At 47.6% G+C, this 27500-nt stretch overlaps 1 protein-coding gene across 2 annotated transcripts in view; it reads left to right on the forward strand.

Moving 5' to 3' along the window:
- The window catches only part of ptpra (protein tyrosine phosphatase receptor type A), a 39870-nt gene that overhangs the window by 7566 nt on the left and 4804 nt on the right, over nucleotides 1-27500 (forward strand). The window contains exons 2-22 of one of the 2 annotated variants that reach the window (XM_061262472.1): nucleotides 7881-7936; nucleotides 9587-9677; nucleotides 11923-12360; nucleotides 12483-12500; nucleotides 15141-15228; nucleotides 16280-16353; nucleotides 16868-17004; nucleotides 17450-17540; nucleotides 18477-18553; nucleotides 18692-18728; nucleotides 19269-19417; nucleotides 19781-19900; nucleotides 20224-20390; nucleotides 21810-21945; nucleotides 23132-23281; nucleotides 23526-23619; nucleotides 23724-23800; nucleotides 24604-24738; nucleotides 25012-25137; nucleotides 25910-26061; nucleotides 27297-27432. In XM_061262472.1, coding sequence (XP_061118456.1) covers nucleotides 7916-7936; nucleotides 9587-9677; nucleotides 11923-12360; nucleotides 12483-12500; nucleotides 15141-15228; nucleotides 16280-16353; nucleotides 16868-17004; nucleotides 17450-17540; nucleotides 18477-18553; nucleotides 18692-18728; nucleotides 19269-19417; nucleotides 19781-19900; nucleotides 20224-20390; nucleotides 21810-21945; nucleotides 23132-23281; nucleotides 23526-23619; nucleotides 23724-23800; nucleotides 24604-24738; nucleotides 25012-25137; nucleotides 25910-26061; nucleotides 27297-27432 — 2514 coding nt within the window. In that variant the 5' untranslated portion in view covers nucleotides 7881-7915. The remainder of the gene's footprint in view (nucleotides 1-7880; nucleotides 7937-9586; nucleotides 9678-11922; nucleotides 12361-12482; nucleotides 12501-15140; nucleotides 15229-16279; nucleotides 16354-16867; nucleotides 17005-17449; nucleotides 17541-18476; nucleotides 18554-18691; nucleotides 18729-19268; nucleotides 19418-19780; nucleotides 19901-20223; nucleotides 20391-21809; nucleotides 21946-23131; nucleotides 23282-23525; nucleotides 23620-23723; nucleotides 23801-24603; nucleotides 24739-25011; nucleotides 25138-25909; nucleotides 26062-27296; nucleotides 27433-27500) is intronic. The other variant, XM_061262473.1, reaches the window with a different exon arrangement.

The following is a 27500-nucleotide window of genomic DNA, read 5'->3' on the forward strand; positions in this document are numbered from 1 at the left end:
AAAAACATGGAATCCATTTAACATAGCTGTAGAAACCTCTTCCCAGAAGTCTCTGGGGCTAGAACACATGCCTTTGTTTTCTTCCTGGTAAGCTGGTCTTTTATCTGAGATTCATGTAAAAAAAAAAAAATTCTGATAATAATAAATCTGAAACATCAGCTTTCGTTCAGACACAAGGAGCACATTCCAACATAGCACAGTGGCTAAATTAAGGCAGTATATCCCTATCAAATACATATGGGCCTTTTTGCAGATTGAATTTGCTCGTAACTAGATTGTTTTACTCTCCATAATCAGCCCGATATCCGAGGTGGACTGGTTACAGGCTGTGTCTGTGGGTTTGTCTGTGTCTCTCCATATGCGACAGGTCCGATATCGCTGTGATTGAGGGTTTTCCATACTTCTACATTTCGCTGTTAGCATGTCGCCGCTGTGCTGGATAAGCGCTACAAGACACGGTTACCAAGACGACATGGGAGTCTCACAGTCATGTGATGGGAGAGCCTCTTAAACGGCCCTGCGTCCAGCAAGGAATTTTTACAGCGCCGAGTTTTCCCCGACGCTCCGATGTGCAAGGCTCTGGCACAGCCCGGCCGGGTCCCGGAGCGGCACAGAGCCGCTTTGTTTACAGGCGGATCCGGCTTTAATTGCCACCATTAATTGGGAGGAACCAGACAGAGCAGCCTCTGTTTGCCCAGGGACTCAGGATGGGGCGGTGAGACTCGTTAAGCCTTTCGGGGTCGCCCACTTCTGCCCGTCGCTCCGTAAGGGGAAGCGAGACCGTTCGAGATGGGACGCGGCCCCATATTGGCCCCTGTGCCTCTTTCAGTCTCTTTCAGGACTCTGGGATGAATCCTAAACTGTCTGAATCGGGCCTCAGAAGTTTGGAAAGGAGGACGAATCAAGTATGCGCACAGTGTCTGTTAGCAGGAAGCAGGTCTTCTGCAGTATTCATAAAGCCTTTAAACTGCTGTGCAATGCGTATTAATGTATTGCATAGCATTGTAATGCATTATCATTAGTGTGCATGAGCATTAAGTATAACTGGCTTAACGCTAGTAGTCCTCATAGGACAGGGTAGCAAATCTGTAATATCATAATGCTTGCTAATGCTAATCACAGTGATAATCATCATGCTTACAATGTTCTGTTGGTTGTTATAAGCTGAGAGTATAAGTTTGTGTGCATATGACAGGACAGACATTGCTTATGTACAGTGAGGCCTGTAAGTATTTGGACATGATATGGATGCAATTACCCTGAAATTAAAGCTGACAAGGTTCTCTAACTTTGTATTCATTGTTTAATTTCAAATGCAGTCTGTACAGAGCCAAAATAACAGTCCAAATACTTACGGACCTCACTGTATGTTCTGTGGATTACGTCTGTAAAAGTGCAAGGCTTCTCATAGTGGTGGTGGTTTCCTAAGTATTCCCGGTCTCCCAGTCCCAGGTTGTGTTCCTGCAGGACTGGGGCCCAGGCGGGGTCCGCATAAGAACGTGAATCATGGCCTCCGCTGAACTAATATCCACAGCCCGCTCATCTGTGCACATGAGCTGAAAAATCCTCCTGGGTCAGAACCGAGTCCCCGAACTACACACGCGCCTAAAGGCCCGTGTCCCAGAAAGTGAGGTGTCCTCAAGAGTCACCTGTCCAATACTGACGTGTCCTGGAACGACACGCTTTCATGTGCTGGGTACAGAGTTATTCCCTCCTGACCATCTCCCAGGATGCATTTCCCTCCGCTCCTGTTTCTGCGCTGGCTCTAGAGTTAGAGTCGGTCTTTATATAAATTATTTACTGCATGGCAGGACTTCTCATACCCTGGGTGATTTGCATAACTTAGGCAGTATGTCATCAGTTTAACACAGCTGGATATATTCGCTGATGATCGTGGAGTGAAGTGCTGCTCACGGCTGGGATATCAGCGCCCCACCCGGGAATTGATCCTTTAAGTCTGCTTCGAATTTACCGTCCCCAAGCTGGCGCACGCTGCTGATTGGCTGGTGCTGACTTGCCCCGCCTTTCCGATAGGAACGGGCAGTTTAGGTATGTAAGACCAGTCTGTTAAAAAAACCTCACTGATGATGTCATAAGGAGAAGTGTGTGACAGGGTGGGGTGTGGCTTTATTGAGATGGACAGACTAGGGTTGTCCCTGGAGTCATGGACTGTGTTTTGACACCAGAGTGTTTTGGGATGTTACAGGCCAGCATGTGTTGTTTGGGTGGGGGATTGTGGGCAGGGTGTGTTTTTGTCACAGGAAACAGTAATAGAGGGGGAGAGAGAGAGAGAGCGAGCGAGAGAGAGGGAGAGGGGGAGAGAGAGAGAGGGCAACATCTTGAGCAATAGGCCTACGTGCTAGCCACAGTCCAGATTGGGGGCTGAGCAGCGGCCGAACGACGCACTTTAGAAGTGAGCAAAGGAGCGTGAGATGCGGCAGGAAATTGCACACTTCCTGTTAGAAGGGGACTCTCTTTAAATGCACCTATTCTGACTCGCATCACGATCAATAATGGAACAGATTGATGGTTTTTTGGAGTTATAAAATGTTCTGTCCTGGGTAGGATGGAAAGGGCTGCTTTAATTAATAATGGGGCCTTCCCCTTCTATCTCTCCCTCTCTTACACTCTCACTCCTCCTTTTGCACATTCCCTCTCTCCTGCCTTTGTTCTTTGGAGTGTGGGAGAAGTGGAACACAGTTTTTCCACTTTCGGTTCAGTGCAGTATACTGCAGCGTATGCATATAAAAAGCTAGAGCCCATCTGACTAATCAGAAACACCTGTGTGTGAAGCCATTTGTCCCAAATATTATGGGGCCCTGAAAGGGGGGTGGGGGGGCATGTATAAAAAGTGCTGTAATATGTGCATGGTGAAATCAAAATGTATAAAGAATACTCTTAAATAAAAGCAGAGAATCTGCGCAAATTAATCGCATGTGAATTATTTGTTTGCAAATCTGAAATTGTGGTGTACAGTGCCAAATCAAGAAAAAAACGTATTTGTCCCAAAGCTTATGGAGCTCACTGTATGTATTATCACGATATTGTAGTACTTCACAATATATGTGCAGATATACATTGCATTACATTACATTAATGGCATTTGACAGATGCTCTTATCCAGGGCGACGTACAGTTGATTAGACTAAGCAGGAGACAATCCTCCCCTGGAGCAATGCAGGGTTAAGGGCCTTGCTCAAGGGCCCAACAGCTGTGCGGATCTTATTGTGGCTACACCGGGGATCGAACCACCAACCTTGCGTGTCCCAGTCATGTAGGCCTACCTTAACCACTACGCTACAGGCCGCCATTATATACAATATATATAAACAAAAAATATATATAAATACAGACCCATATGTGTAAGAGTCAGAGATGTGTGGTTACATCATTACTTGTGTTTGTGCGGGGATGGTTTTGTAGTGTAATGGTGGGGGGAAGTAGCTTATCAACACCCTTCTGCTGGAGTTTGTGCTGCTCCACTGTGCAGCCTACATACGTGCATATGCAGTGAGGTCCCTGACACGGTTTTCATTCTCTACATGCAATGCAAATTAAAAGTACAGACTGTCAGCTTCAATTTGAGAGTATGGACATCCATATCGAGTGCACCGTGTAGGAACGACAGCCATTTAAAAATTGTGCCATGGTGTATCAGTTATATGGTCTGACTGTCTGAGGACAGGTAGCAGTGTCTGATCTCCCTGTAATATGGAGATTACCTATTGCTTATATTTTCCAGTGCAGCTGCCTGTAACAGAATTTGTGCTGGTATGGGGTGTATTTGTGAATTTCTTTGGGGAATTTATTTATTTTAATCCAGAAAGAACTAGTTGGCACTATGGCACTATGTGTGTGATGTGTGTGATGTGTGTGATGTGTGTGATGTGTGTGATGTGTGTGATGTGTGTGATGTGTGTGTTGTGTGTGATGTGCGTGAGAGTGTCAGTGTCTGTGTCTGTGTGTGAGGGAGAGCGACAGAGAGGGAGGGAGAGAGAGTGTGTGTGTATGTGTGTCTGTCTGTATGTGTATGATTGTATCCTTGTGTGTCTGTGAGAGAGAGAGAGAGAGAGAGATGTATGATTGTATCCTTGTGTGTATCTGTGTCTGTGTGTGAGGGAGAGTATGTCTGTGTCTGTGTCTGTCTGTGTCTGTGTCTGTGTGTGAGGGAGAGGGAGAGGGAGAGAAAGAGTGGGGGGCCCCCTTAGCAACCAAATAATATTTAAAATGCTAAAATATTGGCTCCAAGCGTCCCAAGAACAGCTGTATTCCGAATGGGACTGGAAGCAGCCAACTCTGCAGATTGAGGGGGGGTGGGTGGGGTTCGGCCCCCGCGGGCGCAGGTGATCGGAATGGGCGAGGCCGTGCAGGGATGTGGGGGTCAGAGGTCAGAGGTTGGAGGTCGGGTTCCTCTTTTGGGACCTAAAGGGTTTGGGGTGGTGGCATACACAGACAGGACAGACAGGAACTGAAGTGTTCTCTCTCTTTTACGAGTTTCCTGGCGACTGAGGGGCGATCCAACCTGCCGTGAGAAAGGGGGGTGGGGCAGAGAGAGAGAGATTCACTTAGATATTTTTAGGATGGTTTTGTAGGACACCGACAAAAAGTAAGTTTCTTTTTGTTTGCAGCGTGATGTTGATGGATTGTTCAAACGATTGTGCTCTTGTTTAACTGAGCTGTGAAGTTTATATAAATGCTGACGTTTGTCAGGCTAATGAAGCTCATTGATGAGAGATGACAGGTCTTTAAGCACGCTCTGCGTGCGTGTGCGCATTTGTGTGTGGTTTTTCCCCCACATTGGATTGTTAATGCCTTATTTTTAGACCTTAAGGATGTCAGCGGTTAATTTTTTAAAGGGTCTTTGCTTCAATATAAAAGGAGCCATGGCTAAATATAGCTGCAGCGGCCGCCAATTGAAAAGGGAAGTGGCGGACTGCGCAGGCGAGAGTCTGATGAAAGTGTTGGCGGTGGAGAGGAACCCGCCATCGCGGCGTGACCAGAGCGGGCAGGGCTCGGCGTGGGCCTGGCTTCCTGTTGTGGAAGGTGATGCCAGTCGCCGGTCGGCCGTAGGGGAGGGGGGTACAGGGGAGGGGTAGTTCTGGGCATGGTCAGGGTGGTTTTGGACAGGGGACAGGGTGCAGGGTCAGGGTGGTTTCGGTGGGGAGGCCACGCTAGTGTGGCCTGTTTCAGGAGTGTTGGGGCGGTCAGGCAAGGAGGCAGGGCTGTAATTTTGGGAATCCTGTCGGCCATCGGAGTGGGAAAATATAGGAGAAGGAGCAAGGAGGAGTGGAGGAACAGAAGGAGGAAGACTTTTTTTATTATTATTTAGTTTATTTTTTATACATAATATTTATCCCCTCTGTACTGTGTTCAGGAATGGGGGCAGGGAGAGATTGGCATTAAAACAGAGAGGATACCTGGGGTCTCAGGTGAGTTGACATGGCCCTCTTGAATAGGCTAGCATGGTGTTCAGCACGCTGGATTTGTGTTAGGAAGTCTTCACCCCGACCATAGATGGACAAAAGAGGTTTAGAAGGGCTGGATTACTCCCTGGGTAAAGAGCAGGGGATTATGGACCAGGATTATAACAGCTCAGGGGGTGAAGCGTGGACTGAGTCAGCGCTGAAAAGATGGAGCGGGACTGGACAGCTGGCAGTCTGGGAGCTTGCCTTCCCTCTTATTTCATTACGCCCCCCCTTTAAAGATCTGACTTTTCCTGTGACAGCGTTTCTCTGGTCATGACGGTGCTGTAGTTCCAGTGACAGCGTTTCTCTGGTCATGACGGTGCTGTAGTTCCAGTGACATTTACATTACATTTACATTTTAGTCATTTGGCAGACGCTTTTAATCCAAAGTGATTTACAAGTGCATAGGTTCTTCCACAGGTTAAAGCATCAAATCCATACCTAGTAAGATACACATGAAGGGCTGTTCTAAACAAAAAGCCAACAGTCATCGTAAGTGCACATTTTTTTGGGGGGTTAGATAAGAGGGATGTCAGAAGGGGGGGGGGGGGTCAAAGGGAGGACTAAGGTATAATTTGAAAAGGTGTGTTTTTAGTCTGCATCAAAATATGGGGAGGGATTCTGCTGTCAGTTGTAGGCAAGTCATTCCACCACTGAGGAACCAAAGCGGAAAGCAGGCGTGCAGACGTGCAGCTCGACTGCCAGGTGTTCGTAGTGAGGGAACCACAAGGCAACCAGAGCTGGCAGGCGTGGTCTTGCTGGGGAGTAGGGAGTGATTAAAGATTGTATGTAAAGTGGGGCAGTCCCCTTAGCAGCCTGAAATGCCAACACTAGGGCCTTGAAGCGGATGTGTGCGGCAACAGGAAGCCAGTGGAGGCTAATGAGGAGTGCGGTGACATGAGCCGACCTGGGCTGACTGTTGATCAGGCGGGCTGCAGCATTCTGGACCAGCTGGAGGGGCCTAATGGCACAAGCTGGGAGACCGGCCAGGAGGGAGTTGCAGTAATCCAGGCGGGAAATGACGAGCACCTGGACTAGGAGCTGGGTGGCTTTCTCCGTCACGAGCTGACGGATACAGCGTATATTGTAGAGGAAGAACCTGCAGGTTCTGGCAGTGGAGGATACATGTGGAGCCAGGGTGAAGCGGTTATCAAGAGTCACCCCAAGATTCTTGGCCGTATGGGAGGAGGATACTACAAAGTCCTCAACAATCAGTGAGAGGTCGATTGTCGGAGAGGACTTAGCAGGGGTGTAGAGAAGTTTAGTCTTGCCATGGTTAAGCTTCAGGTGGTGGAAAGTCATCCACGCAGAGATATCAGCCAAGCAGGCAGAGATCTGTGTGGTGACCTGGGTATTGGGGGGAGGAAAGAAAGAGTTGTGTCATCGGCATAAGAATGATAAGGAAAGTCATGGGATGAGATAACAGAACCAAGAGACATGGTATATAGAGAGAAGAGGAGAGGACCAATAACTGAGCCCTGCAGGGGGTGAGGGTCAGAGACTGAGTCTGAAGTCACCTGGTAGGAACGACCAGAGAGGTAGGAAGAAAACCATGCTAGTGCAGATCCTGTGACACCCATCCCAGTCAGCGATGAGAGCAGAATCTCATGGCTGACTGTATCGAAGGCGGCCGACACTCTCGCAGAGTGGAGTGCCTCGGTGACCGCGAGTAGGGCGGTCTCAATGGAGTGGCTACTCTTGAAGCTGGACTGTTTTGGATCATGAAGATTGTTCTGGAGAAGATGAGTTTGGAGCAGACTGCCCGTTCCAGAGTAGATTGAAAGGGAAGAAGAGAGACAGGCCGGTAGTTTTTTAGAGCAGAGGGGTCAAGAGTAGGTTTTTGAGCAGGGGAGTGACTCTGGCCCTCTTCAGGGAATGGTGCCAGAAGAAAGGGAGGTGTTGATTAGAGAGGTGAGAAAATGGAGAATGTCATAAGAGATTGTAGAAGGCGAGAGGGGATGGGGCCTAGAGGACAGGTGGTTGGGTGGTGGGATGTGAGGAATTTGAAAGTTTCAAAGTCAGAGAGGGGAGAAAAGGAGGAAAGGGAGTTGGGGAAGGTAAGGGGGTCAGCAGGGAGAGAGGGTTTGGAGTAGGAATTGAGGATGTCATCTACCTTCTTTTCAAAGAAGGAGACAAAGTCCTCAGCTGTGTGATGAGGGAGTGACAGTTTTTCTCTGGTCATGACGGTGCTGTAGTTCCTGTGACAGCGTTTCTCTGGTCATGACGGTGCTGGATAAGTTTTCACCAGTGTCTGCAGGTGAAGCGGGCTGCACTGAATGATGGAAAATAAGTGCCGCTCCCTTGACAAAATGATTCCAAAACTTACTGTGAGGGACCAAACAGATGGTTATGAAAATGGCCAGGGTCATGTGATGAAACTTTCTAAAAATGTCTTGTCTGTCCATCTGTCTGCAGGGGGAAGAGCAGCTCGAAGTGCGGATGAGTGACTGATGTCAACGTCGCCTCACAAGGTCAGACCCCAACACCGCCCTTCCCAACTCTCACTCTCTTTCTCTCTCCCTCACTAAGGCCATTTGTTTGAGAAGAGGAGTGGCTTTTCTGAGTAAGGAGGGATCTCATCTCTTCTCTCTCACATACACATCTCTCTCTCTCTCTCTTTCCTTTTTCTGTTCTACACACTTTGTAGCCCTGTGTGGAAGTGGCATTTTTTCTAATTTGTCCTGGCTAAACAGGGAATACTGATTCCTTGGATCTGTAGCCTTTCGATTAATCACTGAACATTCTCCCCTGCTATCAGCTGTGTGTGTAAGTGTGAGAGTGTGTAAGTGTCTTTGTAAGTGTGTGTGCGCGCGTATGTGTGTGAGTGCATGCATGCTTGCGCGCATGTGTGGGTGCACGCGCGTACTTGACAAACCCAATTCCTCATGTCTCTGGTCGATAATTTTAGGGTCTGAAAATCAGGAAAAAAATCAGATGCCCAAAAACACCAAAGGGGGAAGTGTCGCACCTCCACTGCTGACCACAGCAAACCGCCAGTGGTAGACTTTTCTTCAGGAAAACCTCAGCCTTGGACTGCAGACAAAGTCCAGGCGGTTGTCTCCTTCTTGGCAGGCTGCCGGGCAGAATGACGTTGTATGCTGTAGCTCCGGGGTGGGGAATGCAGTGGGAATATGCGGCCCTGCACACTGCGTTTTCCAGTGTGTCAGGTCCGGTCCGGCCCACTCCCCGCTGGTTCCTGCCACACACTGGCAGGCATGGGTCAAATATGTATCTGAAAAACTGAAAAAATTAAAAAGTGCAAACCCTGCCTTGTGGTTCTCTTGGTTGGCTCAGTGGCACCAGGCAAGATCAATCGAGCACAGAAACCTTTTTGAGCCAAAAACAAGTACATATTTGACCCAAGTCTAGTGTTGTAGGGAAGTCTGGTAGTGGGGAACGTGATGGAAAAATCCAGCCGCACATTGAGTTTTCCACGGTCAGATCCGGCCCATTCCGGACAGCTTTCCCGTTTCAAAACTGGCCGCTCTGCCCTGGTTCCAGCTATACAATGTCAAAGGGTCTGGCCATTGACATGAGCTGAAATAGGGTTCTGGTAGTATAGTATGCTTTGGAACTATCACTTTATAATTCCCATGTCATCAAATTGTCTAGGTTTAGCTATTTAAAACAGTCATTTCTGTCTGCTTAATGTTACCTTTGTCCAGGTCTAGGAAAGAAATTGCATAGATCCCAACTTTCCATGTTAATAACACATTTTGAACCCTATAATTCTGAGCTCTTGGTTTGCGTGTAGCCTGAAGTGCGGATGTCCATGTCTGTGTGTGTGTGTGTGTGCAAGTGAGTAAGTCTCTTCAGATCTCAGGCTGAAGGGTAGTGGATAGTTGGGTCATGGGGAGGGTTTGGGGGGGGGGGGGGGGTGGTGTGCAGGAGGGGGGTTTTGGGTGTGTGCATGGAGGTGGCGGGGGGTTGGGGGTGTGTGTGGAAGTTGGGGGGGAGGGTTAAGTGTGTGTGGAGGGGGGGGGGTTTAAGTGTGTGTGGAGGTGGGGGGTGCAGCTAAAATATTGACGTGGGAATGTCAGCATGCAGCTGTTAAGGAGTGGCATCACTTCTGAACGCCGGTTAACATACTCTTTCCCTCCCTCTCCGTCCCTCTCTCACAGGGCAGCATGGGTGTCTGTCCCCGGCTCCTGCTGCTCAGTGTGGCCCTTGGGGCCCTCTGCTTAGCCCAGGAGGGACCCGCCGCCCCCACCGGTAAGGGACAAGCTAACATCGAAAGCACTCGCGCTATATCCCATGCTAACTCAAATACTTGTACTGATGCTAACATTACATTTATTTAGCAGACACTTTTATCCAAAGTGACATACAAAGTAGTGCATATCAAGGTCATTAGAACATACAGAGCTGGAAACCATTGTACTGCCATGAATATCATTTCCAGTACACATGGCAAATAGGTTAAGTAAGGAATTATGACTTATTGTACTGCAGTCCTGTATAAGACATGCAAATAAAAATATTATGTAAATACAAGTTCAACTGCGACTAGATGAGACTACAAAGTACAGCAAGGGGCTAAAAATACATATAGGTGAACAAACTAATGGCAATTGATCAGGGTACTCCTACAGAGGAGTCCAGGCACAGTGTGAAGAGATGAGTCCTGGTGCAGTGTGAAGAGATGAGTCCAGGTGCAGTGTGAAGAGATGAGTCCAGGTGCAGTAGATGAGTCCAGGTGCAGTGTGAGGAGATGAGTCAAGGTGCAGTAGATGAATCCAGGTGCAGTGTGAGGAGATGAGTCCAGGTGCAGTAGATGAGTCCAGGTGCAGTGTGAGGAGATGAGTCCAGGTGCAGTGTGAGGAGATGAGTCCAGGTGCAGGAGATGAGTCCAGGTGCAGTGTGAGGAGATGAGTCCAGGTGCAGTAGATGAGTCCAGGTGCAGTGTGAGGAGGATGAGTCAAGGTGTAGTGTGAGGAGATAAGTCTTCAGACTGTGGTGGAAAATGGGCAGTGATGGAGCAGTTCTTATTGGAATGGGAAGTTTGTTCCACCACTGGGGAGCTATAGGGCTGAGACCAACACTAATCCTTACGCTAATGCTAAGATAAGCATTACAAGCACCACAGACATAATCCTGTCGATTAGTCCGTTTTTTAAATTTTTACATTTTTATTCTTTTTATTAGTATTATGTTATTTTTACACAGTATCTGCTTTCTTTCTAAGACTGCGGAAGGCACAATTGTAAATAATGTTCTTGGTCAGTGAAACCAATGAATTCAGGCTTCATATGCGTAGCTGTTGCAAGTCATTGTAGAATATGACTGACTCCTTGTGAAATCAGCCGGTCTATTTCTCATATGGACTTCATATGGAGTTTATCCATAGCGCTTGCCTTGACCCAAATTCATAGGGAAGTCTGGGAGCCGATGATACACCGGGAAGCGGTTTAAGATTGCACTTCATTTTTCAGCTAAAAATGATGAATTAAATGATGGTGATTTCATTCAAAGGTGAGGGAGTTAAGTGGTTTGGGCTCCCGCCTGCATACACTTAAAGGCCCTGTTTATAGAGGAGCAAGCTGCATTAATCTTCCATTAATTTCCTGTGTTTTACAAGATCCTTTCGCTAACTGCGTGAGGTTAATGTAATAGCTTGTTTTGTGTGGTGCGTTTGTTATATGCACTGCATTAATTATAGTCTGCCAGCACTTGGTTGTAAACACCAGTTGGTTAGTAGCATTTTCATTTGATATTTGAAAAAGTTAGACATTTAAAGGGGACCTAATTCTGGGTTATTGTTTTTGCATTGCTTTCTCGACTGTTCCATGTTTAGAATATCATATTTGTATAAGTTATGTAGATATCTTATGAGCCTTGTTCTGCATCTGAATTGTCTGACTTCGCTATGTGTAGCTGTTGTGTAGAGTGGGTGGGTTGTCTCGTGGGCAGATTTTTACAAGGCTAAAGACGGCGATTTAAATGATTGGTATGTTGTAACTGGCGCATTTCCCAGAACGTATTGTCTGTGGGAAGATCAGGTACGGGTGGGACTCAGAAGGTTTGGGTGGATGATACACTGGTTAGCATTGATGAGGTTGTAGGTTCAAGTCCCAGCTGGCCCTGATCCTCTCTTTGTGGATGTTGCATGCTCTCTCTGTGTTCACGTGGGTTTCCTCCAACAATCCAAAGACATGTAGCCTGGCTAACGTTATAAATGTACAATGACCTTGTCAAATAAACTAATAATTGAAATTAGAGAGTGGGAATTTAACATGGTGACATACACTCAGTGAGCACTTAGGCATTTATTAGACTTATTTTTTATTAGAGTTTTACTGCTTATATTTTTCTATAACTCAAATGCAGTTTTTTTTTTTTTTACATTGTCTTTATGAACTATCCAGTACATCTAAATATTTAACTTCAATTTCAAATGTTCAAAGAATGCAGGTCAGGTTCAGGGTGCACTCTGACATTCTCCCTCTTACTATTCTAGATGGCCTTGCCCTCAACAAGTCCGCCACCCAACCACCAACTGCCCTCAACATCGTCACCCCGGCAACAGTCCCTGCCGTCGCCGCAGCTCCCACCACGACGGCCCCGGCGGCTATCGTCCCGACGGCGGCCACCGATCGAAGCGACACGGTCGTCCCGGCAACAACCCCTGCGGCCCCCTCTCCTGTGCCGACCGACAAGCCCCTCCCCCCGGAAACCCCCGCCTTCACCACCGCCACTAACGATACGCGGAAGGGCGGCGGTGACGTCATCACGGACACTCAGGCTCCTCCCGTCCCACACCCTTCCTCCACCTCCCTCATATCCATCGCGCCAGAACCGTGGTTCCCTACGCCCACCCCCGACCCGAAGAAGCCCGCCCCTGACCCTCGCACGCCGACCCCTGACCCCCACACCCCCTCCAGCACCACCACGTCCAGTGAGTGTTCCTGTGATGCTATATCCTGTGTTACATATGCACATAGAGTCCAGTGCAACATATGTGGGAAAGTAACATAGCTCTCTCTCTGTTTCCCTCTCTTTCTCCCTCCATCTCTCTAGATGAGGATGAGGACACAGGTATGTCAGCTCTCTCTCTTTCACTCTCCTGTAGTATTCAGTGATGCTGCCAGGCTGGTGTTGTGATATCACCGCTCTTTTAGTTCTAACGGCTTGTTTGCGTTTATATTGATTTGTGCCGTGTGTATTCATGCCTGTGAGACGCCTCTAAATCTGCGTTAGAGGGACGGAGAATACCGAATACAGGCCCCCCAGCCCTGCTGCAGAGCGCGCTGTCGCCCTGTGATGTGACGTGATGCTGGGCTGTTAACGAGCAGCTGACCACCCCCCTCCACCCTCAGTCACAGGGCTGTGAGGAACACTGAGTCCTTGTGTCACTGCGTGATCTTTACTGTGTGGCCTTAACCACTGTCTATACTCTTACACTGTGAGTGTGTGTTAACCACTGAACGACTCAATATACTTTTACGCTGTGAGTGTGTGTCAACCACTGAACGACTCAATATACTCTTACGCTGTCAGTGTGTCAACCACTGAACGACTCAATATACTCTTACGCTGTGAGTGTGTGTGAACCACTGAACGACTCAATATACTCTTACGCTGTGAGTGTTAACCACTGAACAACTCAATATACTCTTACGCTGTGAGTGTGTGTTAACCACTGAACGACTCAATATACTCTTACGCTGTGAGTGTGTGTTAACCACTGAACGACTCAATATACTCTTACACTGTGAGTGTGTGTTAACCACTGAACGACTCAATATACTCTTACGCTGTGAGTGTGTGTTAACCACTGAACGACTCAATATACTCTTACGCTGTGAGTGTGTGTTAACCACTGAACGACTCAATATACTCTTACGCTGTCAGTGTGTTAACCACTGAACGACTCAATATACTCTTACGCTGTGAGTGTGTGTTAACCACTGAATGACTCAATATACTCTTACGCTGTGAGTGTGTGTTAACCACTGAACGACTCAATATACTCTTACACTGTGAGTGTGTGTTAACCACTGAACGACTCAATATACTCTTACGCTGTCAGTGTGTGTTAACTACTGAACAACTCAATATACTCTTACACTGTGAGTGTGTGGTAACCACTGCCTCAGTCTCTTTCTGTTCGACGCAATCAGTTTGTTTGCGTTGGTCAGCTCCCCCATGTAAAACAGCAAAATTGAATCCACAGTATCTCACCCATTTCAAAACCAATGTTTACAATGGCAACAATGGCAGCAGGCTTGCCAAATACTCATTTTGGTATAGCTATGCTGCGCCATTCCTACAGTATGTTGTGGATACCCATAAAAATGTTGCAATGTAGACTTTGTATGTAAAATGTTAAATTCAAATCGTCCATTCACTTAACATAGGGGAGACACAATGCTAACTAAATATCACTAGCCATGTTTGAATCATTCTAAATTGTAACCATAACAAGAGACCGTTATGTCCAGCAACAGTAGCACATCACAGGCAGGCAGCAGGTACCACACTAACCGTAGTAACTCCAGCAGCCAGAGCCAGTCGCATTGACTCTCTCCAAAGTGACAAGGACTCAATCTGGTGTACGGGCCAGGGTGATGGAAATGCACCCCAAACCAGAGCTCAGGTGGTGTGGCATCGGTGAACCGGTTCAGTAGAACGGATATTCATGCTGGGACTGGGTATAGTTTGGCCCAGCAACGTCCAGCTCTGGCATTGGTTCCCAGGGTAGTGGCCTGGCCAATCACACCCTGGCAGTCATGCAGGGCAGCATGTGATTGGCTGTTGTGTTGCTCGGGCAGTTGGGGCTTTGAGTTGGAGTGGCTAATTTTTGACCTCATCTAGCAGTGGCTACATCTCACAGAAAGGGGATTTATTGTTCTCTGGTCCAATCTGGTGTTTACTAACTTAGACATCCCAGTGCCCAGTAGGGGGTCTGTTGTTGTCACTCAATTTTAGGTTACAGAGTTTGGGGGTTAATAAACCCTGCTCTAGATTCTGTTTTTAATCTCTCTCATCCCCCTCCCACCTCCTTTCCCCCAGCGCTCTTTCATTGAGCTCTGAGCTGACAAGCCAGACGCACCTTGACTACACACTGCCAAATCAGTGCCAATGCCTAACATAAAGTCATAATTATTGATTTGAATTCTTGACAAAAGTTAAGGACAGATGTTGCTTAAATCACAACCAATGTTTTGTGTCGTTTTGAGGCCTTTATAGGCTATGTTTTGTTTAGTTTTGGGGCTTTTATAGAATATGTTTTGTGTAGTTTTGGGATGGTGGTAGAATATGTTTTGTGTAGTTTTGGGGCGTTTATAGAAAATATTTTGTGTAGCTTCGAGGTGGTAGTAGAATATGTTTTGTGTAGTTTTGGGGTGTTTATGGAATATGTTTTGTTTTGTTTTGTTTTAGGGCGTTTCATAGAATATGTTTTGTTTACTTTTGGGTTGTTTATGGAATATGTTTTGTGTAGTTTTGGGGTGTTTATGGAATATGTTTTGTGTAGTTTTGGGGTGGTGATAGAACATGTTTTGTTTACTTTCGGGGCATTTATGGAATGTTTTGTGTAGTTTTGGGGTGGTGATAGAACATGTTTTGTGTAGTTTTGGGGTGTTTATAGAATATGTTTTGTGTAGTTTTGGGGTGTTTATTGAGTATGTTTTGTGTAGTTTTGGGCCTTATAGACTCTCGCTCTCTTCCCTCAAGATGATGATACGCCTGTAATCGCTGTGATGGTGGCACTGTCGTCCCTGCTGGTGATTGTGTTCATCATCATTGTGCTCTACATGCTGAGGTGAGTCAGACACAGACATGCAGACCCTGACTCTAGCACAGACTGACACACCCAACACTTACACCATGGCAGATATGCTGACACTTCCTGTAGTGTCCCAGCATGCACTGCTTCGGTCACATTGGCATGCTCACTCTCCCTACTCCAACAAGACCGTGCGTGCGTACGGTGATTATGACATCATGAGGGCGCGGCCTGTAAACAAACTGGGCGTGGCAGGCTGCAGCAAGCACACTTTGAGTTGCTCACCACCACCTCCCTGTCTTCCGTCCGGGACGTGTGGAGGCCTGTCGCCAAACGGAGTTTACGCGCAGGCAGAGCGGAGTGCTGCACTCGCAATTTACACTTTCCTGACACGCTGTCTGGTGCTCAGGATTAAACCTCTGTTTAGGCGTCCCCACGCTTGTCAGGATATTTCAGGCATTGAAACAGTTTAAGAAATGTTCCCTTTCATGTGCGGCTGTCTTTTTCAAATATTAGTAATAATCTTCTTACGCAGTTTTTAGCTGGGTCGCTGTCAAAGTGTGCAAATGGAGATTATTTGCATGGACAAAGTTTTGAATATGCACTTTACCTTGCTTTGGGCAATGTCAGACACCATAAACTGCTAGGATAGATGTCATTGGTGTAATTCCTTTGGAATTTCCTAAACGGCTGACATGATGTCGCACATAGTGAATATTCTGTTATGTTGGGTAAGGAGGGTTATGGGGCAAAGCAAAGCAATCCTGCCTCTGTCTGGAATCATCACATTCCGAAAACATGCCGATTCGTAATGTTTTATCAGGAATAAGCTTGTCTGTGTTCTCAGCTCACATTTGGAATGGTTGAGCTTGCCGACCAATTGCGTGAGCAGCGTTGGGCGTAAGGGTGGCCATTGGTCAGCATTCGGGCAGGGCGCATGCTGATATAAAGTGGGTACTGATTATTAAGGATTTCTGAGTTATTGTGGAGCTCCTCTCTGATTCCAGTGTATATGTGTCTGTCTGTCTGTGTGTGTGTGTGTGTGTGTGTGTGTCTGTGTGTGTGTGTGTGTCTATATGTGGGACAGGTTTAAAAAGTACAAACAGGCTGGCAGCCATTCCAACTCATTCAGACTGTCCAGTGGGAGAGCAGACGATACAGGTGAGTGTGTGTGTGTGTGTGTGTGTGTGTATGTATGTGTGTGTGTATGTGTGTGTGTATGTGTATGTGTGTGCGTGATGAAAGAAAAAATGCTGTGTACTTTAGAATTTTTGCTCATTCATTTTAAGGACAGGTAATTTGCATGTGTGTTATTAGTTAGTCACTGTCTTATGTTTTAAGTATTCTTGTCTGTGGCAGTATGTAATTGAATACTCTGTAATATATTGCCCTCTAGTGGTCAGTGTATGAAATGGCAAGTTACCAATTCCTTCAACGTCTCTTTTTGACAAGGCTGGCAAAGTGGATGGTCAATTAATGTAACATATTAAATATTTGTCCAAATGATCTTTTTATGATTTTAGTGCCATTTCTTCTCAGAATTATGATTATTATAATTTCGTTCATCGCCATTTCGAGTGTTCAGTATTCCCACTGTCCCTTACATCCTGCATGTTTGCTTTCTCACAACTCTCCTCCACTTATCTCACTCTCCACTTCCTCCTCTCCGCCGCAGAGCTCCAGAGTGTGCCTCTATTGGCCCGCTCCCCCAGCACCAACAGGAAGTACCCGCCTCTTCCTGTGGACAAGCTAGAGGAGGAGATGAACCGTCGAATGGCGGATGACAATAAACTCTTCCGAGAGGAATTCAATGTGAGTCACGCAGACTGCACACTTGTAGTAACTGCTGCCCTGCACCCAGCTTAGCATATCCGTGAAATAACTGGACGGTTTTGCTACCATGGATAAACTCACCAGACACTCAACTCCTTAACCTGAAATGTTCTGGCTCCCACACACTGAAACGCTTTAAATTTGATGTACAGTATATTTTGAATATGCTTTCAGGCATATGACCTGGAGAGATGCTGTGACAGTGGACATTCTGTACTGTGAAACAGCCGCAGAAACTCTCGTTTCCAAACAGAACTTCTTTAGTTAAGAACTTGAGGAGTCGAGTATTTTGTGGGTCGACAGAATCTGTGGTAAACACTGTGTTAGGGTTGCTTATATACCGTATGCTGTTTAGAGAAATCACGGTCTATAATAACACCTTGTTTGTCTCTCTGTCTGTCTCTCTGTCCATCCGTCCGTCCAGGCTCTCCCTGTCTGCCCTATTCAGGCATCCTGTGATGCTGCATCGAAGGAGGAGAACAAGGAGAAGAACAGATACGTCAACATCCTTCCCTGTGAGACTCCTTCCGCTGGCCAACCCCTAACCCTACTGCTAATGCTAGCCCTAAATGTACTGCTAATGCTATCCCTAACCCTAACCCTAACTCTAAACTTAATGCGAATGCTAACCCCTAACCCTACTCCTAATGCTAACCCTCATATTAATATTAGCCCTAAATGTACTGCTAATGCTACCCCTAACCCTAATTATAAACCAAACCTTAATGTGAATGCTAACCCCTAACCCTACTGCTAATGCTAACCCTCATATTAATATTAGCCCTAAATGTACTGCTAATGCTATCCCTAACCCTAATTATAAACCTAACCTTAATGTGAATGCTAACCCCTAACCCTACTGCTAATGCTAACCCTAAACGTACTGCTAATGCTATCCTTCATATTAATATTAGCCCTAAATGTACTGCTAATGCTATCCCTAACCTTAATACTAACTTTAACTCTAAATCTGACCTTAATGGGAATGTTAACCCCTAACCCTACTGCTAATCATAACCCTAACCGAACCCTAATGATGAGCCTAACCTTAATGCTAACCCAGTATGGAAGCACAGCCTGAATATTAGGAACAGAATGTGTTTATTTACAGCTGTTTTACACTGTGTTCTTCCCTCTCCTCATCACATCTCTTCTTTCCACAACCCTTGTCCTCTTCCGCCAGTCTCCCTGTTCTCCCTCCCCTTTCCCCCTCTCTTCTTCCCCCTCTCTCCCTTCGCTCCCTCTCTTTATCTCTCCCGCTCCGCTCCCCCTTCTCAAATTCAAATGCACTTTATGGCCATTGGCACGCTCAGGTGCACTGGAACAGCCAAAGTTTGTATGATCAGAATGAACGATGACATCGACAGCTCTATAATACACATGTATCTCTCTGTCTCTCTCTCTCTCTCTCTCTCTCTCCCTCTCTCCCTCTCTCTCTCCTCGTCTCCTAGACGACCACTCCAGGGTCCACCTCACTTCACTGGATGGAGTCCCAGACTCTGACTTCATCAACGCTTCCTACATCAATGTGAGAGCTCTCCCCTTGGGGGGGGGGGGGCAGTGATTGTGGGGTGGGCTAATCTTGGGATGTGGGGTTAGGGTTGTTTTTAGGGTTCAGCTGAGGCCATGGGACCCCATATAACACCCACCTCTCTTGGTTTTTAAGGGCTACCAGGAGAAGAACAAGTTCATCGCAGCCCAAGGTGTGCATTTTATAATATTTCTAACATATACTTTATGAGCTGTGTTGTACATCTGTACTTGTCACTCGCATTGTAGGATATTTACGGTTCTGTCTGCTGTACATACTGGTGATGTGACCTTTGCTTCTAGGCCCTTCTGATATATTAACACATAGATTCAGGCTTCTGCCAATAAAAATGGATTAAATGTTAAAATTATGACTGATGGTCCGGACCGATGCAGCCACTGGGCAGTGCGTTAGGAGGGAAAAATTCTGCCGTGATCATGAGTTACCAAGCAGAACACTGCTAAGATGATGTCATCTCTCTACTCTATCTCTCTCACTCTCTCTCAGTACAGTGTTAATGTCTCTCTCTCTCTCCCTCTGTCTCTCAGTGCCATGTTAATGTCTATCTCTCACACACATAGTGCAGTGTTAATGTCTCTTTCACTTGCAATGTTAATGTCTCTCTCTCTCCCTCTATCTGTCTTTCAGTGCCGTGTTAATGTCTCTCTCTCTCACATGCATAGTGCAGTGTTAATGTCTCTCTCTCTTTCAGGGCCGAAGGAAGAGACGGTGAATGACTTCTGGAGGATGATTTGGGAGCAGAACACTGCCACCATCGTCATGGTGACCAATCTGAAGGAGAGGAAAGAGGTGGGTGGAGCCAAGGAGAGAGGAGGAGCAAGAGAGAGGCTGAACTACACAGTGAGCCAGTGCTTCTAATGGAATATGTTAACTTTTATACTTTCATTTATGAAGTGTTTATTGCTTTATCAAATAACTAGAACCTGTGGTAAATCCTTTGGCATCACGTGGGGAGTGAAGGGTTGGTTTGGAGCTCTGAAATGCTCCTTCAGAGTGTCAGAATGTGCCTGTTTATGAACATTCATGTTTTTTACTGGTTGAATAGCAGCATTACCGCGGCTGCGTGTTTATCAGTGATAAAGTGTGACTCCTGATGTAGCGGTAAAGAGAGGGTGGAATCGTCGGACGTCTGCGTGATGGGTGGGTGTGTATTTAGCGGGAGGTTCTGGAGCAGTTCTAATCGGCCCGTCTCTGTGTCCTCAGTCCAAGTGCGCCCAGTACTGGCCGGACCAAGGCTGCTGGACCTACGGAAACATCCGGGTCTCTGTGGAGGACATGACCGTGCTGGTGGACTACACAGTCCGCAAGTTCTGCATCCAGCAGGTGGGGGCACTCACAACATTTTGTCCTATTTTGGTCCTATTTCATGGTCACAACATTTGGTACTATTTCATGAAGCAGGATTACTAAGTCGATTACTGGAGAACTGCACTGAGTAAAACCCTCCCAAATCCTGAAACATGGGCTGAAGTAAAAAGGCCATAGGTGTGGCTTACCCCCCGCTGGGCCTGGCTAGCCCCCCTGATGGGCATGGTTTTCCCCTGATGGGTGTGGCTTACTCCCTGATGGGTGTGGCTTACTCCTGATGGGGGGGCTTGCCTGACGGGCGTGGCTCATCTGTTGACGGGCGTGGTTTTTCCCGGTAGGTGGGGGATGTTTCGGGGAAGAAGCCCCAGCGCCTGGTTACACAGTTCCATTTCACCAGCTGGCCCGACTTTGGGGTCCCCTTCACCCCCATCGGCATGCTGAAGTTCCTCAAGAAAGTGAAGAACTGCAACCCCCAGTATGCTGGGGCCATCGTGGTCCACTGCAGGTGTGTGTCTGCACCAGTCCTGTGTGTGTGTGTGTGTGTGTGTGTCTGCACCAGCTGTGTGTGTCTGCTGTGTGTGCGTCTACGCCAGCCCTGTGTGTGTGTGTGTACCCGGCCATATATCTATGTGTGTGTGTGTGTGTGTGTGTGTCTGCACCAGCTGTGTGTGTCTGCTGTGTGTGCGTGCGAGAGATGCTTGGATGACCCAATTATAAAATTAAATATTATTTAATAAAATATTACTTAATTTAGAACAAATACATTCACTGAGCACTTAAAACCATGTAGATATGGGTCAGGAGCTTCAGTTAATGTTCACATCAACCATCAGAATGGGGGGGAAAAAATGTGATCTCAGTGATTTTGACCGTGGCATGATTGTTGGTGCCAGACGGGCTGGTTTGAGTATTTCTGTAACAACTGATCTCCTGGGACTTTCAAGCACAACAGTGCCTAGAGTTTGAAGAGAATGGTGCAAAAAACAAGAAAACATCCAGTGTGCAGCAGTTTTGTGGGCAGAAAAGCCTTGTTAATGAGAGAGTCCAGACTGGTCAAAGGTGACAGGAAGGTGACAATAACTGAAATAACCACACATTACTTCAGTGGTATGCAGAAGAGCGTCTCTGAACACACAACTCGTCAAAAAAAGTGGATAGGCTATAGCAGCAGAAGACTTAAGTCTAGAAAAATAAGTCTTCTTGTACAACGTCGTGCTGAAAGAGCAAACAAATAGTGCATGAGTGAGAGTGCATGAAGACTGTGTGTGAGAGAGAGCTAGGGGGGGGTGTGTGTGTGTGTCTGCGCCAGCCGTGCGTGCGCACACACACACTCTGAGAGTGAGAGAGAAAACAGCAGCTGTTGCAGCCAAAGATACCACAGTCTAAGAGGCTCTTGGGAGACACTTTCACATATTTTATTTTAACTGCACTTTTAATCTTACTGCTATTTTTGCAGCCAGTCAAAAGATACTGTAGTATTTATTTGTGTCTTTTTTTTTTTTGGTTGGGTGGACGGATGTTATAATACTTGGATCAGTAAATTATTTGCTTTCAGAATACGCCTGTTGTCATTTTGAATTTGAAAGTACTTTGGCAGCAGTCCTGTCTAGGCCAGTAAAAGTAATGTGAATTTAATGGAACTGTTGGGAGGAGGCTGTGTGCTGCGGTGCGTTACGCCTGTCAGTGGTGTTGGCTCTGCCTCCGAGTGCTGGGCCTTTTCAGTGTGTCACAGCCTGTTATCGACTGAGCACTGATGAATCTCCCTCCCTGTCCATCTCCCCCCTCTCCTTTTTTGACAAAATGTATCCCTCCTTCTCTTCTCTCCCCCCCCCTTGTTCTCTCTTTCTCTCTCTCTCCCTCCCTGTCTCTCTCTCTCTCTCGCTCTCTCCCCCTCTCTCTCTCCCTCCCTCTCCCTCTCTCTCAGTGCGGGGGTGGGTCGGACTGGGACTTTCATCGTGATTGACGCCATGTTGGACATGATGTTAACCGAGCGGAAGGTGGACGTCTTTGGCTTCGTCACCCGAATCCGAGCCCAGCGCTGCCAGATGGTGCAGACGGATGTGAGCGTAAACTCCCGACACGTCCAAAATCACCCCCGTCCAAACTCGCCCAGATCCAAACATCAACCCTGACACATCCAAAATCACCCCTGTCCAAAATCTCCCACGTCCAAAATCACCCCCGTCCAAACACACCCAGATCCAAACATCAACCCTGACACATCCAAAATCACCCCTGTCCAAACTCACCCAGATCCAAACATCAACCCTGACATCCAAAATCACCCCTGTCCAAACTCACCCAGATCCAAACATCAACCCTGACATCCAAAATCACCCCTGTCCAAACTCACCCAGATCCAAACATCAACCCCGACACATCCGTAATCACCCCTGTCCAAACTCACCCAGATCCAAAGATCAAACCTGACACATCCGTAATCACCCCTGTCCAAACTCACCCAGATCCAAAGATCAAACCTGACACATCCAAAATCACCCCTGTCCAAACTCACCCAGATCCAAACATCAACCCTGACACATCCAAAATCACCCCTGTCCAAACTCACCCAGATCCAAACATCAACCCTGACATCCAAAATCACCCCTGTCCAAACTCACCCAGATCCAAAGATCAAACCTGACACATCCAAAATCACCCCTGTCCAAACTCCATGACACGTTATCATGTTTTTATCATATCACGCAAATATTTAATATAATTATAATAGTATAATAAATATAATATAATTTTGAGTGCTCAACCCTGTCTGTAACAAAGATATCAATAACAGAAGATGAGGCACATTTCATGGCAATCACGTCTGTCAGGTAGAAGCAATAGGGAAGAGGGCTAAAAACACAAATAATTATAATTTTAACTGATACTTTACATGTGATCGACCAGCATGCCTAGGCGTAGCCTACACAGCTGTAACTACAGACTGCTGTACATCTGTGAGCACGACGTCAATGTAAATGTAAACCCTTAATTTGGCAATTACCCTATTATCTGACTTAAAATGTTGACATTTAAATGAAACTATTTTAAGATGACCCGAAGAAAGTTTATAATAGAATAGATTTTCCCATCAATAAGATATGACCCATTGCGGTCATGAGCAGTATCGGTTACACGGTTAACCGTCAACCGTTTTCAAAATGGGATGGTAACTGTTTACGAAAACTGATGATTTTTGTCACGTCCCTGCTCCAAACTGACCCACGACTCCCTCCCTCCCCACAGATGCAGTACGTGTTCATCTTCCAGGCCATGCTGGAGCACTACCTGTATGGGGACACAGAGCTGGAGGTGACATCACTGGAGTCTCACATGGCCAAGCTCTACTCCCCATCCCCAGGGGCGGGCTGCGGGGGCCTGGAGGCGGAGTTTAAGGTCAGGGCGATGCCCCGGCTGTCTGCATTGGCTCTGCGCTTCATTTGACGAGATTACCTGAGCCTGTCTTTCTCGGATTTAATCTCAGTATAATAGTGAATACATTGAAACCCTCATTTTCTGTGTGTTTCATGTTGAGACATGAATTAGACTGAAGATGCCAACTTGGCCCCCCTCTATTTTAGAGTTCCCCCATATCCACAAATAAACCGACACCCTCTTTGCTGTCACTCCACCATTGCAGAAACTCACCTCCATCAAGATCCAGAATGACAAGATGAGGACCGGGAACCTACCGGCCAACATGAAGAAGAACCGCGTTCTCCAAATCATTCCCTGTGAGTGTGGGCGGGGCTGACGGGAATGGGCCAATCAGGGCTGGGGTGCAGAGGGGCTTCCACTGAGGGCACTCCTGACAGATTTCCTCTGTTTCGTTCCACAGACGAGTTTAACCGGGTCATCATCCCGGTCAAGCGGGGGGAGGAGAACACCGACTACGTGAACGCCTCCTTCATAGACGTGAGTTACAGAGGGAAACACCTGTGTTGCCTTCAGAATAAAAAGTGTTTTGCCACTTGTCTACTTTAACTTTAAACCAGGAGGGGGCGCAGTGTCTGCAGGTTTAACTCCAGTCCTGGAGGGCCACAGTGTCTGTAGGTTTTTGTGATTTCCTTCCAATCAGCAGTCACTTTAGGCCTTGGAAACAAGGTGTGGACTCTTTAGCTAATCACTATGTTAAATTAAGTTCTTTATTACTGACATGGACTGAAAAGCAACGGACATTGTGGCCTTTCAGGAAGTTTGAATTTATTATTATTACTTTATAAATGAATTAATTACATTTTTTTATTTTAAGTTACTCTACGAGTGTCTGCTAAATGGCTAAATTAATGTAAGATCCCTGCTTTGGACAGTTGGCAGCTTTTTGTGACAGTCTGTGGAATATGGTTGCTCTGATATGAACGTACATGCAGGGGCTGTTGTGAGTGACATGTTCATCAGCTAAAGCCAGGCTGTACACAGGCTACCTGTCCACTGCCATAGCAACAGCTCTCTGTCGCTAGGCGCTCAGTGCAGCTTCTTTTCTTTTCATGAGACAGTGGGGGAATGTTCTGGAGCAGCCCTCAGCAGAGTGACATGAGACAGTGGGGGAATGTTCTGGAACAGCTCTCAGCAGAGTGACATGAGACAGTGGGGGAATGTTCTGGAACAGCTCTCAGCAGAGTGACATGAGACAGTAGGGGAATGTTCTGCTGTGAGCAGTGTCACATGGGTGAGAGGTGTGACCCCCCTGCCCCCTCTCTCCCCCTCCTCTTTTTCAGGGCTACCGGCAGAAGGACTCATACATGGCCAGCCAGGGGCCTCTGCAGCACACCATCGAAGACTTCTGGAGGATGATCTGGGAGTGGAGGAGCTGCTCCATCGTCATGCTCACAGAGCTGGAAGAGAGGGGGCAGGTAGAAGGAGGGAGGAGAGGGAGGGAGGGAGGGAGAGAGAGAGAGGGAGTATATGAGGGGCTTAGTTCAACTCTGCAAATAGACTCCTGGCATATCCTTGGTTCTAGCCCATTCATACAGTTAGGGGCTAGAGGGTTAGCATTAGCATTAAAAAAAAAATTGATTAGTATTCACTGTGTCGCTCCCTCCCTCATCTGCTTTCCCCCGTCTCTCTTATCCTCCCTCTCTCCCTCCCTCCCTCCCTCCCCACCTCCCCACCTCTCTCTCCTGTAGGAGAAGTGTGCTCAGTACTGGCCCAGTGACGGTGCTCTGGTGTGTGGGGACATATCCATTGAGCTGAAGAGGGAAGAGGAGAGTGAGAGTTACACTATCAGAGATCTCCTTGTCACCAACAACAGGGTGAGCCCCGTGCTGCCACGCTACTAAATCACTACAACGATGCTACACAACCCCTCAGCTCTGTGTGTCTTCTACAACACTACTCAACCCCTACCACAGCTCTGTATGTCTTCTACAACACTACTCAACCCCTACCACGGCTCTGTATGTCTTCTACAACACTACTCAACCCCTACCACAGCTTTGTGTGTCTTCTACAACACTACTCAACCCCTACCACGGCTCTGTGTGTCTTCTACAACACTACTCAACCCCTACCACGGCTCTGTGTGTCTTCTACAACACTACTCAACCCCTACCACAGCTCTGTGTGTCTTCTACAACACTACTCAACCCCTACCACAGCTCTGTGTGTCTTCTACAACACTACTCAACCCCTACCACAGCTCTTTGTGTCTTCTACAACACTACTCAACCCCTACCACGGCTCTGTGTGTCTTCTACAACACTACTCAACCCCTACCACGGCTCTGTGTGTCTTCTACAACACTACTCAACCCCTACCACAGCTCTTTGTGTCTTCTACAACACTACTCAACCCCTACCACGGCTCTGTGTGTCTTCTACAACACTACTCAACCCCTACCACAGCTGTGTGTGTCTTCTACAACACTACTGCACCCCTACAACAGCTCTGAGTGTCTTCTACAACACTACTGCACCCCTACAACAGCTCTGAGTTAGTGCCACAGTGCTCCACAACCTTCACAACAACAGCACTATGTTCTGCCCCACAAAATGACCGCCGTGTCTCACTGTCTGCTCCCCCCAGGAGAACAAGGCTCGCGCCGTGCGCCAGTTCCACTTCCACGGCTGGCCCGAGGTGGGCATCCCGACCGACGGCAAGGGCATGATCAACATCATCGCCGCGGTCCAGAAGCAGCAGCAACAGTCCGGAAACCACCCCATCACCGTTCACTGCAGGTACTGACGCCGTTTAACGCTAGGGAGGGCGGCGTTTTTACTACCTAGTACCGCCAAATGCCATCGGTAGTTTGTGTGAGAGACTGCTCTGAAATCGGTTTCATGTTGTCTATTCACTTTCCTCAGTCTCAATTTCAACGTGCTTAGTTACATCCCATCATTCTTTACCAACTTCATCACACGAATGCAATGAGTATGCATGTATATTTGTTTTGTTTTTGCTTGATTGAGCCATTTGCATCAAAGCATCGGTCATTAATGGGTGAATAGTATGTTGTTGGAGGATAGGAAACATTCTCATCTGGATTTCTTTTTGGTGAATATGGGATTTTTTAAAGGAAAATGGCACAAACTAGCTGTATTTCCTTACTGAGTTGATTTATTAGAATTTGAAAACACTGGTATTCTAAGCCCAACTATTTTGGAAAAGCTGTGGAAGAAGGAGCGTTTGTAGTATACTATTGCATTTATAGTTTAGCAGTCATTTTAATCTTAAATCATACCTGGCCTTACGAGTGTAAGGTGCTTGAGAGGGTGAAGGTATTCATAATGGAGGCTCTGTGAGTGTTGAGTTTAAGGAGAGTGTCTCTGTGCGTCTGCACGTCTGCGTGTGTCTGTGTGTTTGCATGTGTTTGTGTGCTCATGCGTGTATGGGTGTGTCTGTGTGCTCGTGCTCGTGTGCTCGTGCGTGTGTGCGGCTGTGTGTGCGGCTGTGTGTGCGGCTGTGTGTGCGGCTGTGTGTGCGGCTGTGTGCGGCTGTGTGCGGCTGTGTGCGGCTGTGTGCGGCTGTGTGTGTGGCTGTGTGTGCGGCTGTGTGTGCGGCTGTGTGTGTGCCTGTGCGTGCCTGTGCGTGGCTGTGCGTGGCTGTGTGCGTGGCTGTGTGCGCGGCTGTGTGTGCGGCTGTGTGTGCGGCTGTGTGTGCGGCTGTGTGCGGCTGTGTGTGCGGCTGTGTGTGCGGCTGTGTGTGCGGCTGTGTGTGCGGCTGTGTGTGTGCCTGTGTGTGTGCCTGTGTGTGGCTGTGCGTGGCTGTGCGTGGCTGTGTGCGTGGCTGTGTGCGTGGCTGTGTGCGTGGCTGTGTGTGTGCCTGTGTGTGTGCCTGTGTGTGTGGCTGTGTGTGTGGCTGTGTGTGTGCCTGTGTGTGCGGCTGTGTGCGGCTGTGTGCGGCTGTGTGTGGCTGTGTGTGGCTGTGTGTGGCTGTGTGCCTGTGTGCCTGTGTGTGTGCACGTGTCCCACAGTGCGGGGGCGGGTCGTACCGGAACGTTCTGTGCCCTGAGCACGGTGCTGGAGAGGGTGAAGGCCGAGGGCATCCTGGACGTGTTCCAGACCGTCAAGAGCCTGCGACTGCAGCGGCCGCACATGGTGCAGACACTGGTGAGTAACCGCGGCGACGCCCGCTCCCATGGCAACGCCCGCTCCCATGGCTACACCCACTACCTTGT

Source organism: Conger conger, chromosome 12, assembly GCF_963514075.1.
Source record: "Conger conger chromosome 12, fConCon1.1, whole genome shotgun sequence".
Lineage (NCBI taxonomy): Eukaryota > Metazoa > Chordata > Actinopteri > Anguilliformes > Congridae > Conger > Conger conger.